The following is a 15956-nucleotide window of genomic DNA, read 5'->3' on the forward strand; positions in this document are numbered from 1 at the left end:
AGCTATTATGTGAATGTATAATGAATAGTATGCCCTTAAGCACTTTTTCATATATGTATTGATATTTTGGCTATCCTCTTTTGTTAACTGTCTGCTCAAGCCTCTTCCACATTTTTCTTTCTTTTTTTTTTTTTTAAATTTTATTTATTTATTTGTCAGAGAGAGTGAGCACAGGCAGACAGAGTGGCAGGCAGAGACAGACAGAGAAGCAGGCTCCCCGCGGAGCACGGAGCCCGATGTGGGACTCGATCCCAGGACGCTGGGATCATGACTTGAGCCGAAGGCAGCCGCTTAACCAACTGAGCCACCCAGGCGTCCCTTCCACATTTTTCTTTTAAATTGTCAGTCTCTCTTTTATTCACTCTTAAGAGTCCCTTATGTATCCTGTTGAACGTATGTTTAGCAGATACCTTTTCCCACTTTGTAATTTGCTCTCTCATTCTTTTAATGGCGTTTTTTGATGAACAGAAGTTCTTAATTTGGGCTCCTGGGTGGCTCAGTCGGTTAAGTGATCTGCCTTTAGCTCAGGTCATGATGTTGGGGTCCTGGGATCGAGTTCTATATTGGGCTCCCTCCTCAATAGGGAGCCTGCTTTTCCCTCTCCCTCTGCCCCTCCCACTCTCTGCTTATGTACTCTCTCTCAAATAAATAAAATCTTTTAAAAAAATTTAAAAAAGGAAGTTCTTAGTTTTAACAAAGCCCATTCTTTTCTTTTTAGTTAGTACTAACCTTGTCTTTTTTACCTACCCCATGGTTGTGAAAGTAGTCCCTATATTATTTTCTAGAAGTATGGTAATACACAAGCCTCTAACCACATGTAGCTATTTAAATTTGAACTAAATATAACTGGAAAAGTATTCACACATTTCAAGTGCTCACTAGCCACATATTGCTAGTGTTGGATAGAACAGAACATTTCCACCATCTTGAAGTTCTTTTAGACAGTGTTGCTCTAGAAGCTTTGTTTATTTACTTTCACATTTAGCTATATAATCTTTTTAGGATTGATTTTTGTATGTGGTATGTGGTAAATGTCAGGATTCATTATTTTATTTCCATCTGACCCCACCATTTATTGAAAAGACTGTCTTCCCGGCTGCAATTTTTAAAAAATTGAGGTGAAATTCATATAACATAAAATTAATCATTTTAAAAGTATACAATTTAGTCACATTTTAGTATATTCACAGTTTTTGTGACCACCACCTCTATCTAGTTCCAGATCATTTTCATTAAGCAGTTATACCTCATTTCCCCCAGGCTGGCAACTACCAATCTCCTGCCTGTCTTAATGGATTTAACTATTCTGAATATTTCTTATAAATGGAATCATACAATATGTGACTTTCTGTGTCACTCTTCTGTCACTTACATAATATTTTTGAGGTTCATCCACATTGTACCATGTATCAGTATTTCATTCCATTTTATGGCTGAATAATATTCTGTTATACATATTTATCACAACTTGTTTATCAATTCGTTCACCGATAGACATTTGGGTTGTTTCCACCTTATGAATATTGTGAAAAGTGCTGCTATGAATTTTGTGTTTGAGTATTTGTTTGAATACCTGTGTTTAGTTCTTTAGGTATAATCCTAGGTATATATCTTTGCTGGATTATATGGTAATTCTATGTTTAACTTTTTGAGGAACTGACAAATTGTTCCACAGAGGCTATACCATTTTACCTTCCTACCAGCAGTGTATGAAAGTTCTAATTTCTCCTCATCCTCGCCAACTTATTTTCTGTTAATTTGATTATAACTGTTCTAGCGAGCATGAAGTGGTATCTCATTGTGGTTTTGATTTGCATTTCTCTAATGATGCTGAGCATCTTTTGATGTACTTATTAGCCATTTTTATATCTTTTTGGAGCAAAGACTATACAAGTCCTTTGCTCATTTTTTACGGTTGTATTTTTGTTGAGTGGTAATAATTCTTTATATATTCTGGATCCAAGTCTCTTGTCAGATACATGGTTTGCATATATTTTCTTCCATTCTGTAGGTTGTCTTTTAAGTTGTCTTTTAGTCTTTTTTATTGAGATATAATTGACATATAACATTTTAAAAAATATTTTATTCATTTGCTTGTTGCAGAGAGAGAGAGAACACACAAGCAGGGGAAACGGCAGGCAGAGGGGGAAGCAGGCTCCCCACAGAGCAAGGAGCCCCATGTGGGACTCAATTCTAGGATCCTGGGATCACCACCCAAGCTGAAGGGAGACGCCTGACTGACTGAGCCATAACGTTATATTAATTTGATGTGTATAATATAATGATTCATTATTTTATATATTGTGAAACGATCACCACAATAACTATCCATCCCCACACAGTTATAAATTTTTTTTTTCCTGTGGAAAATCTAGTTTAAGGATTTACTCTCTTGGCAACTTAAGAATATGCAATGACTGTAGTCACCATGCTATACATTACATTCTATGACTATTGTATAACTGGAATTTTGTACCTTTGACCCTATTCAGCCATCTTGCCCACCTACCCCTGCCTCCGGCACCTACCAACCAGTCTATTCCATGTATCTTTTTTTTTTTTTTTTTTTAATAATTTTGTATTTTTTTTTTTAAAGATTTTATTCATTTATTTGGCAGAGAGAGATCACAAGTAGGCAGAGAGGCAGGCAGAGGCTGAGCAGAGAGCCCCATGCAGGGCTTGATCCCAGGACCCTGAGATCATGACCCGAGCCAAAGGCAGAAGCTTATCCCTGAGCCACCCAGGCGCCCCTCTTTCCTTGTTTTTGATTAAATATTTTTATTCCATTTCCCCCTTTAGTGATTTGGTTTTTACATTTTCCTATTCTTTTAATAGTTGTCCTAGAGGATACAGTGTTCTCCCTTGAGTTCTGAAGGCTAGTATCGATTAGTCTGTTTTAAACTTTCAGGACAGCAGAGTCAGTATTTTAGAAACCTGAGCATACTTTAATTCCCTTTATTTCCTGATGCTTTTTGTGCTTTTGTTCACACAGGACCATCACTATTATATTTTCTACAGTTAATGTTTATTTAGACTTACCAACATCTTTTCCATTTCTCTTATTTTTTCATTCCTTTTTGTCTATGGATGATTTTCTTTATACTTGAAGAATTAAAAGAAGTATTTCTTTTAGTGTGGATTACTGCTAATTCAGTCTCTCGGTTTTTATTTGCCTGAAAATGTCTTGTTTTTGCCTTCATTTTTTAAAGGATATTTTCTTCAGGTTTAGAATTCTAGCCTGGTATATTTCCTCCCTCAGTAATTTAAAAATATTACACCATTATCTTCCATTTCCAGACCTTTTCTCTTGAAATTGTCTGACAGTCTGAGTTCCTTCGAAGGTTTTCCTTTTGCTTTGAATGCTTTTAATCTTTTCTGTTTTGCATTGGTCCCAGTTTCACGATGATGTGTCTGGGTGTGCTTTTCTTTGTATTTATCCTACTTGGGGCTTGTAGCTCTTCTTGAATGTACAGCTTTGAAGTCTTGTAAAAGTTCTGAATAATTTTTGTACCATATTCTCTTTCCTCACTTACACTATACACTTAAAAACGTACAGTTTCTTTTGCTGTGATCCAGCTGTTTGACACCTTTATATACTTTCCCCTCTATTCTTGCATCATTTTGTTTTCTTCTGACCTGCATTTGAGTTTACTAATTCAGTCTACAGATTTGTCTAATCCTATGTTAAGCCCATGCACTGAATTCTTAATTGCACTTATTTTATATTTCAATTTTATAATTTCTTTGTAGTTTTTAATATAGCTTTTAATTCTCTGCCAGAATTCTCTGTCTTGTCATTGAATTGTTGAACTTCTTTAATTGTGTTGAAGTTTATATCTTACTTTCTAGACCTCCTGTGGCTCTTTGTCTTGTCTGTTTTTTTTCTCTTATTTTTGGTCACATCTTTTCTTACATGCATGTTACTTTGATTGCATGGTAGACTTTGCCTGTGAAAAATGTTCAGATAATTTGAGGCCCTGAAAGATTTTGTAATTCTTCTGGAGGTGACTTAACTTTCCTTCTGACAAGAGCTATTGTCAAGTTGAGCTATTGTCAGATCAGTTTGGTCCAGGGAAGAGTGCACTAACTGGAAACTGGGCTTCAGTTTTTGACAGGCTGATTCTTTTTCTGGTTACCTTTATGTGTAGGGTATATTTGTTAGAGAGCCACACAGAACTCTGAGGTGTTTAACAGGGCCTCTGTTCTTTATTGGACCCAGAATTCCAATTTTTTTCCTTCCTGCTCTGTGACAGTGATGCAGATTTTGTTCAACCTGTTAAGTCTCTTTCACTTTCAGAATCAGTTATCATTTGTATGAGAAAAGCAGTCTTAGGGCCAGACTCAAATCTTGATTTCATTCCCCTTTTGAAACTTTGCCTGGCAAATTCTCACTGCTTTGGTAGCTCTCATCACCTTCAGACTGATTTTTAAAAAGATCTTTTATCCAGCCTTTCCATTTATTCCATGGAAGGTAGGTTCAAAAAAAACCTAATCAGCTCTTGTCAGAACAGAACTTTCACCTCTATTAATCTATTAATTTGTTTTATTTTAATGTTATATGTGATATGTACAAAGGAATATATATTTAACATTTGTGTAACTTGTTTTATAATAATACAGTGCACATTTGTGTACTGTTGGTTCCTGGTTTATTACTCTCCAGACTTTTCTTTTTGTTTCTTCTCTGCCCCAGGTAACTGCCGTGTTGAACTGGGGTTTACTATTCCCTAACAAGAACAAAACACCACTTTGGCATGTGTATGTTTCTGAATAACATACTTGGTTTAGTTTTGCTTATTCTTGAGGCTTATGAGTTATACCATATATATTCTTGGCTGACTTGCCTTTATCATTACACGTTTGTTTCTTTGAATAACCTTCCCTTGTTACTGCATCTAGCTCTACATGATTCATTACTGTGTATTATATTAACACTGTGTGAAATTTCTTATATTTATTCTCTTAGTGGACATTTGAAATATTTCCATTTCTTTACTCTTTGGAGCAGTGTTCCTGTGAACGTTCTTAGAGAGGCTGCATGATGCATATGAGCAAGAATTTCTCTAGGTTATATTTATACAAGTGAAAATGATGAATAACAGTGTGTACACACATTTAACTTTTCATTTTTTTTTTAAAGATTTTATTTATTTATTTGACACAGAGAGAGATCACAAGTAGGCAGAGAGGCAGGCAGAGAGAGAGGAGGAGGCAGGCTCCCTGCAGAGCAGAGAGCCCGATGCGGGGCTCGATCCTAGGACCCTGAGATCATGACCTGAGCCGAAGGCAGCGGCTTAATCCATTGAGCCACCCAGGCACCCCTTAACTTTTCATTTTATTCCCAAATTGCTTTTCAAAATCAATGTTAAAACTTATTTTTTATTAGCAGTATATTGTACCCATTAGTGTCAGATCTTTTAATTTTTGCCCATCTAAAAGTTGGAAAATAATGTCTCATTATGGTCTTAATTTGCATTTCCCTGGTTACTAATTAAGTTTTTATGTCTAGTCACCGTTCATGTTGCCTCTTTCTGAAATTTTTTTTGAGGTCTTTTGCCTTTTTTCCCCAGGCTTTTTGTCTTTTTCTCATAGGTAATCTTTATACACATTAATACTTTTTCAGGTATATGTTGCAGTATCTTCATAAAAATGCATAAACTCTAATTTATGGTGTGTCCTTTTCATTTATGGTGTCCTTTGAACAAAAATTATTAATTTTAATATAGCTAAATTTTATCATTCTTTTGTAGTTAGTGCTTTTTACATCCTTAAGAAATCCTTCCCTACTCTAGTGTCATAAAAATAGTCTTCCATATGGTCTGAAAGTCTTGAGATTTTCTTTTCACACTTAAAAAATTTAATCCATCTGGAATTGATTTGTTTGTTTGTGTGATGTGACTTAAGGATTTCATTTCTTTTTACTTCCATAGGACAACCAAATTTCCCATCAAAAGTTACTGAGTAACCTTTCTTTCTTTCAATCCTCTTATTGTTACCTGTCATAGGCTGTATAGCATCTCTTCTTTACCATTGCTTTATTTGCACATCTACAAGATGTCTTTCATTAAAGTTTTGCAATTTTCTTTGTAAAGAAAATTCAAAAAATTTTTCTTGTACAACTTTATTAGGTACTTTGATTTCTTTTTAAATTACATTTTATGTTTGTAGTTGATTTGGAGAATTATTTTATAGTTTTCATCTTCTTTCAAAACAGGGTGATGCAGTTGGTTGAGTTTCCAGCTCTTGGTTTCTTGGTGGGATTGAGCCCCACATCAAGCTGTGCTCAGGGCGTCAGTCTGCTTGAGATTCTCTCTCCATCTCCCTCTCCCTCTGCCTCCCACACCTGCATGCATGTGTACTCTCTCTCTCACTCCAAAATAAATCTTTTTTTTTTTAAAGAATTCCAGTTTTGATTATTTTCTAATCCTTGAATATTTTTCTATATATTAATTTCCTTATATTTCTATATGTGCTTCCTCTGCTTATCATTTTTCATCTCAACTTCACCTACCAGTTTTTTTTTCAAAGTGGTATATTCAAGTCTTCTGTGGTGGTAAAGTTTTCAATCTCTACTCATTTTTTTAAATCACTTTTGTTTTGATTTATTTTGGTACTGTTCTGCTGGTTGTCTAAATGTTCATTAATTTTATAACTTACTGTGGAATAAGATTTAAAAAAATACTTCAATATCCTGTTCATACCAGTATCCCAATTAAATCCATAGCCCATTTCATGTTTTTTATTATCTTGACTAGTATATTGTTTCATCCTGTTATTTTTAGATTTTCTTTGTCATTGGTTTTATTGCATTTGTATTGGTTTTATATTATTATCTTTGAACCATTTGATAGTCTGTTGGTTTTATTTATCATAACTTTCTATTTTGTAATATATGCTATTTGAATTTTTTCTTATGAATTAAATATTTTAGTGGAGTATGTCTTTGAATAATTCTTTCAAAATGGCTTATAATTTGGAAACTTTTTCTCTGTCCTAGCTTGCTAGAAATATTTTTTTCCCTTATTCTTGAGTACTAGAATCCTGTGTTTTAGGGTACTTGGCTGCAGAAAATCCAGATTATAGTTTTTTGGCATCGTGTCTTGTAGCTGAGAAATCTGAAGTTGATCTGATTCTTGCTTCTTATTTGGAAGGTTCCCCCATAGAATCTTTGAGGATCTTTTTAATATTCTTAGTTCAGAAATTTCATCAGAATGTTTCTAATGTGATTGTTTTTTCATTATTTCCACTTTTTACTTTCAAAGGTACTTCTCAATGGAAATGCATCCTAAACTGTATGTGTTTGATGAGTTTGCCTTCTGGATGTTGGGGCTACCTATCCTGTTGCCAGAGGGTTACCGAGCTGCTATTTGATTTGTTTCCCAGGCTGCTTTTGGAAGTCCTGTCAATTGGCGGTACACTAGATCTCCAGTGTTCCAAGATTGAATTTGGCTCTTTTGTCACCTTGCTTTAATTTCCTGGCTGTCACTGTAAATGCACATCTTGAAATACCTGTGCACTCTATTTCAGGATTATTCTGTGATTGTGCTGAAAAAAAAAATTACTTTTTTGGAAAGTGTTTCCATTCTCTGCTTTTTATGGAGATGTGAATCTAGCCTTGTTAATATTTTACTGTATATTTTGCACTTTTAAAATTATTCTAAAGGTTCTGGCCGCCTTTTTGACCCTTTTTGTTTTCCAGCCCTGCTGTGTCTGTGTGTTTGTGTGTGTGTTGCCATTTTGGTGGGATTTAGGTACAAAGATACTAAGGCATCTTCTTACATCAACTGCAAACCTTTCTAATTTTTCTTCTGCTCAGGATTTTTTGTATATATCCTTTCCCTTGTTTAAGAACTACTCTTTTTTGCTGTATTGATTTTTATGTTGCTCCTTGCGAGCCGCCTTAAATAATTGAATCATTATTCTCAAAGGCTAAGTAAGGAAGTATATGTAAGAGGTTAAAGTCAGTCCTACCTCATACCTGGAAAGAACCAATTGCTGATGGATGTGTAAGTGCTTTATGTGGGTACTAGTGAAGGTAAGTCTTTCAACCTTTTTGTAAAATATATGAGGTATTTTAGTGATCTGTAATGACTGTCACTGTAGAAGGTAAAGATTTCATTCACTCACTAAATATTAATTAAACATGAAAATTCTAACATATTTTTTAAAGTCCTTCATTTTTGTTTAGCTCCCAGGAAAAAAGACAACTAAGCTTTGGGTTCCAGATGAAGAAGTTTCTCCAGAGACAATGGTCAAAGTGAGTGATATGCATAGATCTATTTATTTTAATATATCGATATATCCACCAGATTGTATTATCATTAAAGTGTTAAAATTTTTGTTCCTGTTGTAAAGTTATGGCTATTAAAATCACCCAAGTTTTTATATTTATTGTATGACATCATCCCAAGTGCTCTGAGAGTGTAAGGCAATAATGAGAAACCTGCGGCCCTATGGGCAGCTGCACATAATCTGATTTGGAAAAAAAAAAAAAAGTGCTTGAAACTGCCTCCAGTTGCTGCTTCTTAGTTATCAACCTTTTAAGGATGAAAGACATTGCCTGTTCTCCTGTGTACATTCTCCTGTTAAATAAAAATGATCATCCAGTTTTTAAGACTATCTTTTCCATGGGATTTGATAAAACTTTTATTTTGATTTTTAAAAAGTTCAACCTGTTAGTCCTTGAATTAGAATTAATAAGTAAAGACTATCACTAGTGTAGAGAGTATTGATTTACTAAAATGATCTATAGTCTGTCATGTAGACCTCATCTCAATCCAATGTCCAAGGTGTGTAGGCCAGGAACAAATACATTAAATACTGTTTTTCTTGTTGTAGTTTCTTGTAAATCCAGTCATGTATATATGTGTGTACTGGTTTATGTTTTATATTAGGAACTCCTTTGTTATGTTATTCCGGTTTCAGATGCTAATACTGTTTCTGCAGACCTATAGAGTAGCTGATGGAATGATGCTTGATACTTCTGAGTTCCAGTATAACCTGTTTTCTCAGCATTGGTGTCAAGCAGCAGTTTTGTGTAGGTCAAGCAACCCTGGACTAGAAGGCAGGCTTCCTGCAGTTAAGCTTATGCTTAATAAATGGCCCAGAAAAGGGATCTGAAGAGTGTCTGCCACATGCCACTGTTAAAGACCCACTTAGCAGCTAAGACATAGATCTGTTGAAAGCTAAGATAATATGTGAAAAAGAAGTAATATGCACCCCATCAAAAAGGGTTGTTAGAAACATTAGAGGCACTAACAGGGTTTGACGTACTTAATTTTAAGTGCTTCATAATTATAAAATGTAGCACAAAAATGGAATATAATTTGCAGTTGGGAAGTTAAGTTTTCTGACTAGGGAAGTTAACATTTTACTGTGGGTTCTAAAGAACAGAGTTTATGATGGGGAAACATTAAAAAAACAAAAGAACCAGTCTTTAGTTAAATCATTCATTTGTCAATTGCCTGGGTGGGAGGGTAAAACATCTTTAAGACATTCAGTTATCTTGATATATAAAGAAAAGAATGACTCTTTTTTCGCATCCGTTAAAACCATTTCATTTTATTTAAGGTTGATACAGAATTTCTTTAAAAGGTAATAATGTTGTATTTGTCAATTTGTCTTTTAAATAGATTCAGGCTATTAAAATGATGGTTCGATGGCTTCTTGGAATGAAAAATAATCACAGTAAATCAGGAACATCTACCTTAAGATTGCTAACTACAATATTGCATAGTGATGGAGACTTGACAGAACAGGGGAAAATTAGGTATGTAATTATTATTTCAAAGTTCTTGCATAATATTTTAGTATCTGGTGTAATTTCTAATGGTGCAGTTTCTTTTTAAGAAAGTAGTTAGTTGAACACTACATCAAAAACTAATGATGTGCTGTATGTTGTCTAGTTTACATAATTTTAAAAGTAAAATACAAAAAAGTATTCCTGTGTATGTGTGCATATATTTTTATTGTAATATGCTTTTGTACAGTGGTTATTTCAAAATGGCAGTCGTATGTCAGAGGCAGAATATTGCTATATATTGTAAATATTTTAAACAATAGATTTTTTAAAAATATCTAATAGGAAAATAGTTATCAGTAACTGATGTTTTGCATTCTTCTTAATGTCTGAAGGAAAAAGAACACACCAGGTAGAAGGCAACTTACTGAGTCTATTTCCAGAAATATAAATACATGCAAATGTACTAGATGTACTAGATGTAAAATTTGTACTAGATGTAAATGTACTAGATGTAAATTATATAAACACATGTACTTTGTTTTGTTTGAAAAATGTAGTTTAGTATGGTGATTGAGAAAATGGACCCTGGAGCCTGGATTCAAATCCTGACACTACCATATACTAGCAAATCACTTTAACCTCCTTATGTCTCAGTTTCTTTGTTTATAAAATAGAGATAATGATTATACTTATCTTGTCTAGCTGTCGTGATAATTAAATTAGTCGTTATTTATGTGCTTATTTAGATCTCATCTCACCTGTTTTTATTCATGTTATTCTTTAATGAAATCAAATGTGTATTTGAATTCTACAAATATATGTGAATTACAATACTTCACTTTTATTTTTTAATTAATTAATTTTAAAAATTAACATATAATGTATTATATTACTTATTTCAAGGGTGCAGGTCTGTGATTCATCAGTCTTACACAATTCACTAGCTCATATGCTCTAGTGTCCATCACCCAGTGACCCCACTTCCCCACCCTCCTCCATTCCAGCAACCCTTACTTTGTTTCCTGAGATTGAGTCTCTTATGGTTTGTCTCCCTCTCTGGTTTTGTCTTGTTTCATTTTTTTCCTCTCTTCCTTTGTGATCTTCTGCCTTATTTCTCATATTCCTCAATAAGTGAGATCATGTGATAATTGTCTTTCTCTGATTGACTTACTTTGCTTTAGCATAATACCCTCTATTTCTGTCCTTGTTGCAAATGGCAAGATTTCATTTTTTGATGGCTGCATAATATTCATGTGTGTGTGTGTATGTGTGTGTGTGTGTATCACATCTTCTTTTTGTATTCATCTGTCGATGACATCAAGGGTCTTTCCATAGTTTAGCTATTGTGGATATTGTTGCTCTAAACACTTGGAGGCACGTGCCCCTTTGGATCGCTACCTTTGTATCTTTAGGGTAAATACCCAGTAGTGTGATTGCTGGGTTGTAGGGTAGCTCTATTTTCAATTTTTTGAGGAACCTCCATGCCGTTTTCCAAAGTGACAGCACCAGCTTGCATTCCCACCAACAGTGTAGGAGGGTTCCCTTTTCTCCACATCCTTGCCAACATCTGTTGTTTCCTGACTTGTTAATTTTAGCCATTCTGACTGGTGTGAGGCATTATCTCATTGAGGTTTTGATTTATATTTCCCTGATGCCTAGTAATGTTGAGCAGTTTTTCATGTGTCTATTGGCCATTTGGATGTCTTCTTTGCAGAAATGTCTGTTCATGTCTTCCTATTTCTTGATTGGATTATTTGTTCTTTGGGTGTTGAGTTTGATAAGTTCTTACAGATCTTAAATACTAGCCCTTTATCTGATATGTCATTTGCAAATATCTTCTCCCATTCTGTTGGCTGTCTTTTGGATTTGTTGACTGTTTCCTTTGTTGTGCAAAAGCTTTTGATCTTGATAAAGTACCAGTAATTCACTGTTGTCTGATTGCTGAGGCTAGGACTTCTAGTACTATGTTGAGTATCAGTGGTGATAGTGGACAGCCCTGCCATGGTCCTGACCTTAGGGGAAGAGCTCTCAGTTTTTCCCCATTGAGAATGGTATTCACTGTGGATTTTTCATGAATGGCTTTGATGATATTAAGGTATATACCCGCTCTCCCTATTCAGTGAAGAGTTTTAATCAAGAAAGGATGCTGTATTTTGTCAGATGCTTTTTCTGCATCTATTGAGCATATCATATGGTTCTTGTTCTTTCTTTTATTAATGTATTGTATCACATTGATTGATTTGTTGATGTTGAACCAACCTTGCAGCCCAGCAATAAATCTCCGTTGGTCATGGTGAATAATCCTTTTAGCGTACTTTTGGAACCTTTTGGTTAGTATTTTGGTGAGAATTTTTGCATCCATGTTCATTAGGGATATTGGTCTGTAATTTTCGTTTTTGGTGGGGTCTTTATCTGGTTTTGGGATCAAGGTAATGTTGGCCTCATAAAATGAGTTTGGAAGGTTTCCTTCTATTTCTATTTTTTGGAAGAGTTTCAGAAGAATCTGTATTAATTCTTTAAATGTTTAGTAGAATTCCCCTGGGAAGCCATCCGGCCCTGGGCTCTTGTTTGTTGGGAGATTTTTGATTACTGCTTCGTTGTCCTTGTTGGTTATGGGTCTGTTTAGGTTTTCTTTTTCTTCCTGGTTCACTTTTGGTAGTTTGTATGTATCTAGGAATGCTTCCATTTCTTCCAGATTGTCTAATTTGTTGGCATATAGTTGCTTATAATATGTTCTTATAATTGTATTCCTTTGGTGGTGGTTGTGATCTCTCCTCTTTCATTCATGATTTTATTAATTTGGGTCCTTTCTCTTTTCTTTTTGTTAAGTCTGGCCAGGGGCTTATCAATCTTATTAATTCTTTCAGAGAACCAGCTCCTGCTTTCATTGATCTGTTTTACTGTTCTTTTGGTTTCTGTTTCATTGATTTCTGCTCTGATCTTTACTATTTCTCTTCTCCTGCTGGATTTAGGCTTTCTTTGCTGTTCTTTCTCCAGGTCCTTTAGGTGTAGGGTTAGGTTGTGTATCTGACATCTTTTTTGTTTCTTGAGAAAGGCTTGTATTACTGTATACTTTCCTCTCAGGACCACCTTTGCTGCATCCCAAAGATTTTGAACAGATGTGTTTTCATTTTCATTTGTTTCCATGAGTTTTTTAAATTCGTCTTTAATTTCCTGGTTTACCCATTCAACCAGGTCAACCTGGTTGCTCTTTAGCCTCCATGTATTTGAGTTCTTCCCAGCTGCTGCTGCTGCTGCTTTTTTTTTTTTAAAGAATTTATTTATTTTACAGAGAGAGATCACAAGTAGGCAGAGAGGCAGTCGGGGGGAGGGGAAGAAGCAGGCTCCCCGCTGAGCAGAGAGCCCGATGCAGGATCCCAGGAGTCCATGATCCCAGGACCCTGAAATCATGACCTGAGCCAAAGGCAGAGGCTTAACCCACTGAGCCACTCAGGCGCCCCTCCAGCTGCTTCTTGTGATTGAGTTCTAGTTTCAAAACACTGTGGTCTGAAAATATGCAGGGAATGATCCCAGTCTTTTGGTACCTGTTGAGACCTGATTCGTGACCTGTATGATCTATACTGGAGAATGTTCCATGTGCACTAGAGAAGAATGTGTATTCTGTTGCTTTGGGATGGAATGTTCTGAATGTTTGTGATGTTCATCTGGTCCAGTGTATTATTTAGAACCCTTATTTCCTTGTTGATCTTTTGCTTAGATGATCTGTCCATTTCAATGAGGGGGTTGTTCATGTTCCCCACTATTTTTGCATTATTGTCAGTGTGTTTCTTCGATTATGTTATTAATTGGTTTATATAGTTGGCTTCTCCCATGTTATGGACATAAATATTTACAGTTGTTAGATCTTCTGTTGGATAGACCCTTTTAAAATATATAGTGTCCTTCTTCATCTCTTATTTAGTCTTTGGCTTAAAATCTAATTTGTCTGATAAAAGGAATGCCATGCCAGCTTTCTTTTGATGTCATTAGCATGGCAAATGGTTTTCCACCCCCTCACTTTAAGTCTGGAGATGTCTTTGGGTCTCAAATGAATCTCTTGAAATAGCATATCAATGGGTCTTTTTTTTTTATCCAATCTGATACCCTGTGTCTTTTAATTGGGGCATTTAGCCCATCTACATTCAGGGTAACTATTGAAAGATATGATTTTAGTGCCATTGTATTGCACTATGTATGTATGCACTATGTAGAGACTATTGTTGTATATTGTCTCTGTTCCTTCCTGGTCTATGTTACTTTTTGGCTTTCTCTCTGCTTAGACGACCCCTTTCAGTATTTGTTGTAGGCTGGTTTGGTGATTGCTGATTCTTTTAGTTTTTGTTTGTCCTGGAAGTTTTTATCTCTCCTTCTATTTTCAGTGACAGCCCAGCTGGATGTAATATTCTTGGCTGCATGTGTTTTCTTGTTTAGTACCCTGAATATATCATCCCAGTTCTTTCTGGCCTGCCAGCTCTCTGTAGATAGGTCTGCTGCCAATCTAATGTTTCTACCGTTGTAGGTCTGTAGGTTACAGACCTCATGTCTTGAGCTGCTTTCAGGATTTTCTCTTTGTCTCTGAGATTTGTAAGTTTTACTATTAGATGTCAGGGTGTTTACCTATTGTTATTGATTTTGAGGGGGAGTTTTCTGTGCCTTGTGGATTTTGATGCCTGTTTCCTTCCCCAAATTAGGGAAGTTTTCTGCTGTAATTTGTTCTAATATACCTGCTGCCCCTCTCTCTTCTTCTTTTGGGATCCCAATTATTCTAATATTGTTTCGTCTTATGATATCACTTGTCTCTCAAATTCTTCCCTCATGATCCAGTAGTTTTTTTATCTTTTTCTCAGCTTCTTTACTCTCCATCATTTGTTCTCCTATATCACTAATTCTCTAAGAAGAGAATTTATCCTAGCAGTTACAGCCTCCATTTTTGATTGCGCCTCTTAATAGCCTTTTTAATTTCGACCTGGTTAGATTTTATTTCTCCAGAAAGAAGAAATCTCTAGTATTTTCTATGCTTTACTCATGCCCAGCTTGGGCTTATCTTTATAATCATCATTCTGAACTCTAGTTCCAATATCTTACTAATGTTCATGTTGATTAAGTCCCTGGCACTTAGTAGTGTCTCTTGTTCCTTTTTTTTTTTTTTTTTTTTTTTTTTGAAGTGAGTTTTTCTGTTTTGTTTTGTCCAGAGAAGAATAGAAGACTGAGAGAACAAAATGTTCAAAGGGTAACAATGACCCCAGAAAAAATATATATTAAATAAATCAGAAGAGACATAAAACTGGGGGGAAAAGAAAAAAAAAGAATATTATTGGGCTGGTGAATAGAAAAGAGCCACACACTGAATTCTGGATGTATTTTGGTCTGTTAGAAGAAACTGTCTCCCAAAATTTTAAAGAAAAACTTATATATGTACAAAAATATGGGTAAATATGATGAAGGGATGGAATATGATTGTAAAAATGAAAATTAAAAAAGATTTTAGAAAAGGAATTGATAAGATGGTTGAAAAAAGAAAGAAAAATTTAAAAAGAAATAAGAAAAAAATCAGAGAATGTGATCAGGTAAGAGAATAGAACCAAGCCATACACTAGAGAAGAAACTGTATACCAAAATTTTAAAGAAAGAAAAGCTTATGTGTATACAAAAAATAGGGTTAAATACAATGAAGGGATAGAATATGAGTGTGAAAATGAAAATTAAAAAAGTTTTTTAAAAAGGGAATTGGTAAGATAAGATGTTGGTTGAAAAAGAAAGAAGAAAACTTAAAAAAAAAAAAGAAACACAGAAAAAAGGATAAAATTAAAAAAATTAACTTTGAAAGACTAAAGAATCATGGGGAGAAACCATGAATTCTATGTGCTGTGTTCCCCTAGCATTGAAGTTGGTATACTTGGTCTTGGCTGGAGTACTTAACTGATCTTCTAAGGGAGGGAGCTGTTGCAGTGATTCTCAGATGTCTTTGCCAGAGGTGGAACTGCACTGCCCTTGTCAGGGGCGAGACTAAGTAATCTGCTCTGGTTTGCTCTTGGTAGCTTTTCTCTGAAAGCTTTCCCTTCAGCTTTGGGGGAGAATGAAAATGGTGGCCTCCCAGTCTCTGGCCCCGGAGGTGCCAGGAACTCAGGTCCCCATTCCTCTGTACACCCTTAGAAAAAAGCAATCAGTCAGTCACTCCTGTCTCCCTGGTCTCTGGCCACACTCCGTACTCACC

At 35.2% G+C, this 15956-nt stretch overlaps 1 protein-coding gene across 7 annotated transcripts in view; it reads left to right on the plus strand.

Moving 5' to 3' along the window:
- PDS5B (PDS5 cohesin associated factor B) overlaps positions 1–15956 on the plus strand; it is a 199128-nt gene that overhangs the window by 150239 nt on the left and 32933 nt on the right. For all 7 annotated transcript variants that reach the window (XM_045978167.1, XM_045978169.1, XM_045978172.1 and 4 more), the window contains exons 22-23: positions 8189–8257; positions 9633–9769. In XM_045978167.1, the coding sequence (XP_045834123.1) occupies positions 8189–8257; positions 9633–9769 (206 nt within the window). The remainder of the gene's footprint in view (positions 1–8188; positions 8258–9632; positions 9770–15956) is intronic.

This window comes from Meles meles, chromosome 14, assembly GCF_922984935.1.
Source record: "Meles meles chromosome 14, mMelMel3.1 paternal haplotype, whole genome shotgun sequence".
NCBI classification, from domain to species: Eukaryota; Metazoa; Chordata; class Mammalia; order Carnivora; family Mustelidae; genus Meles; species Meles meles.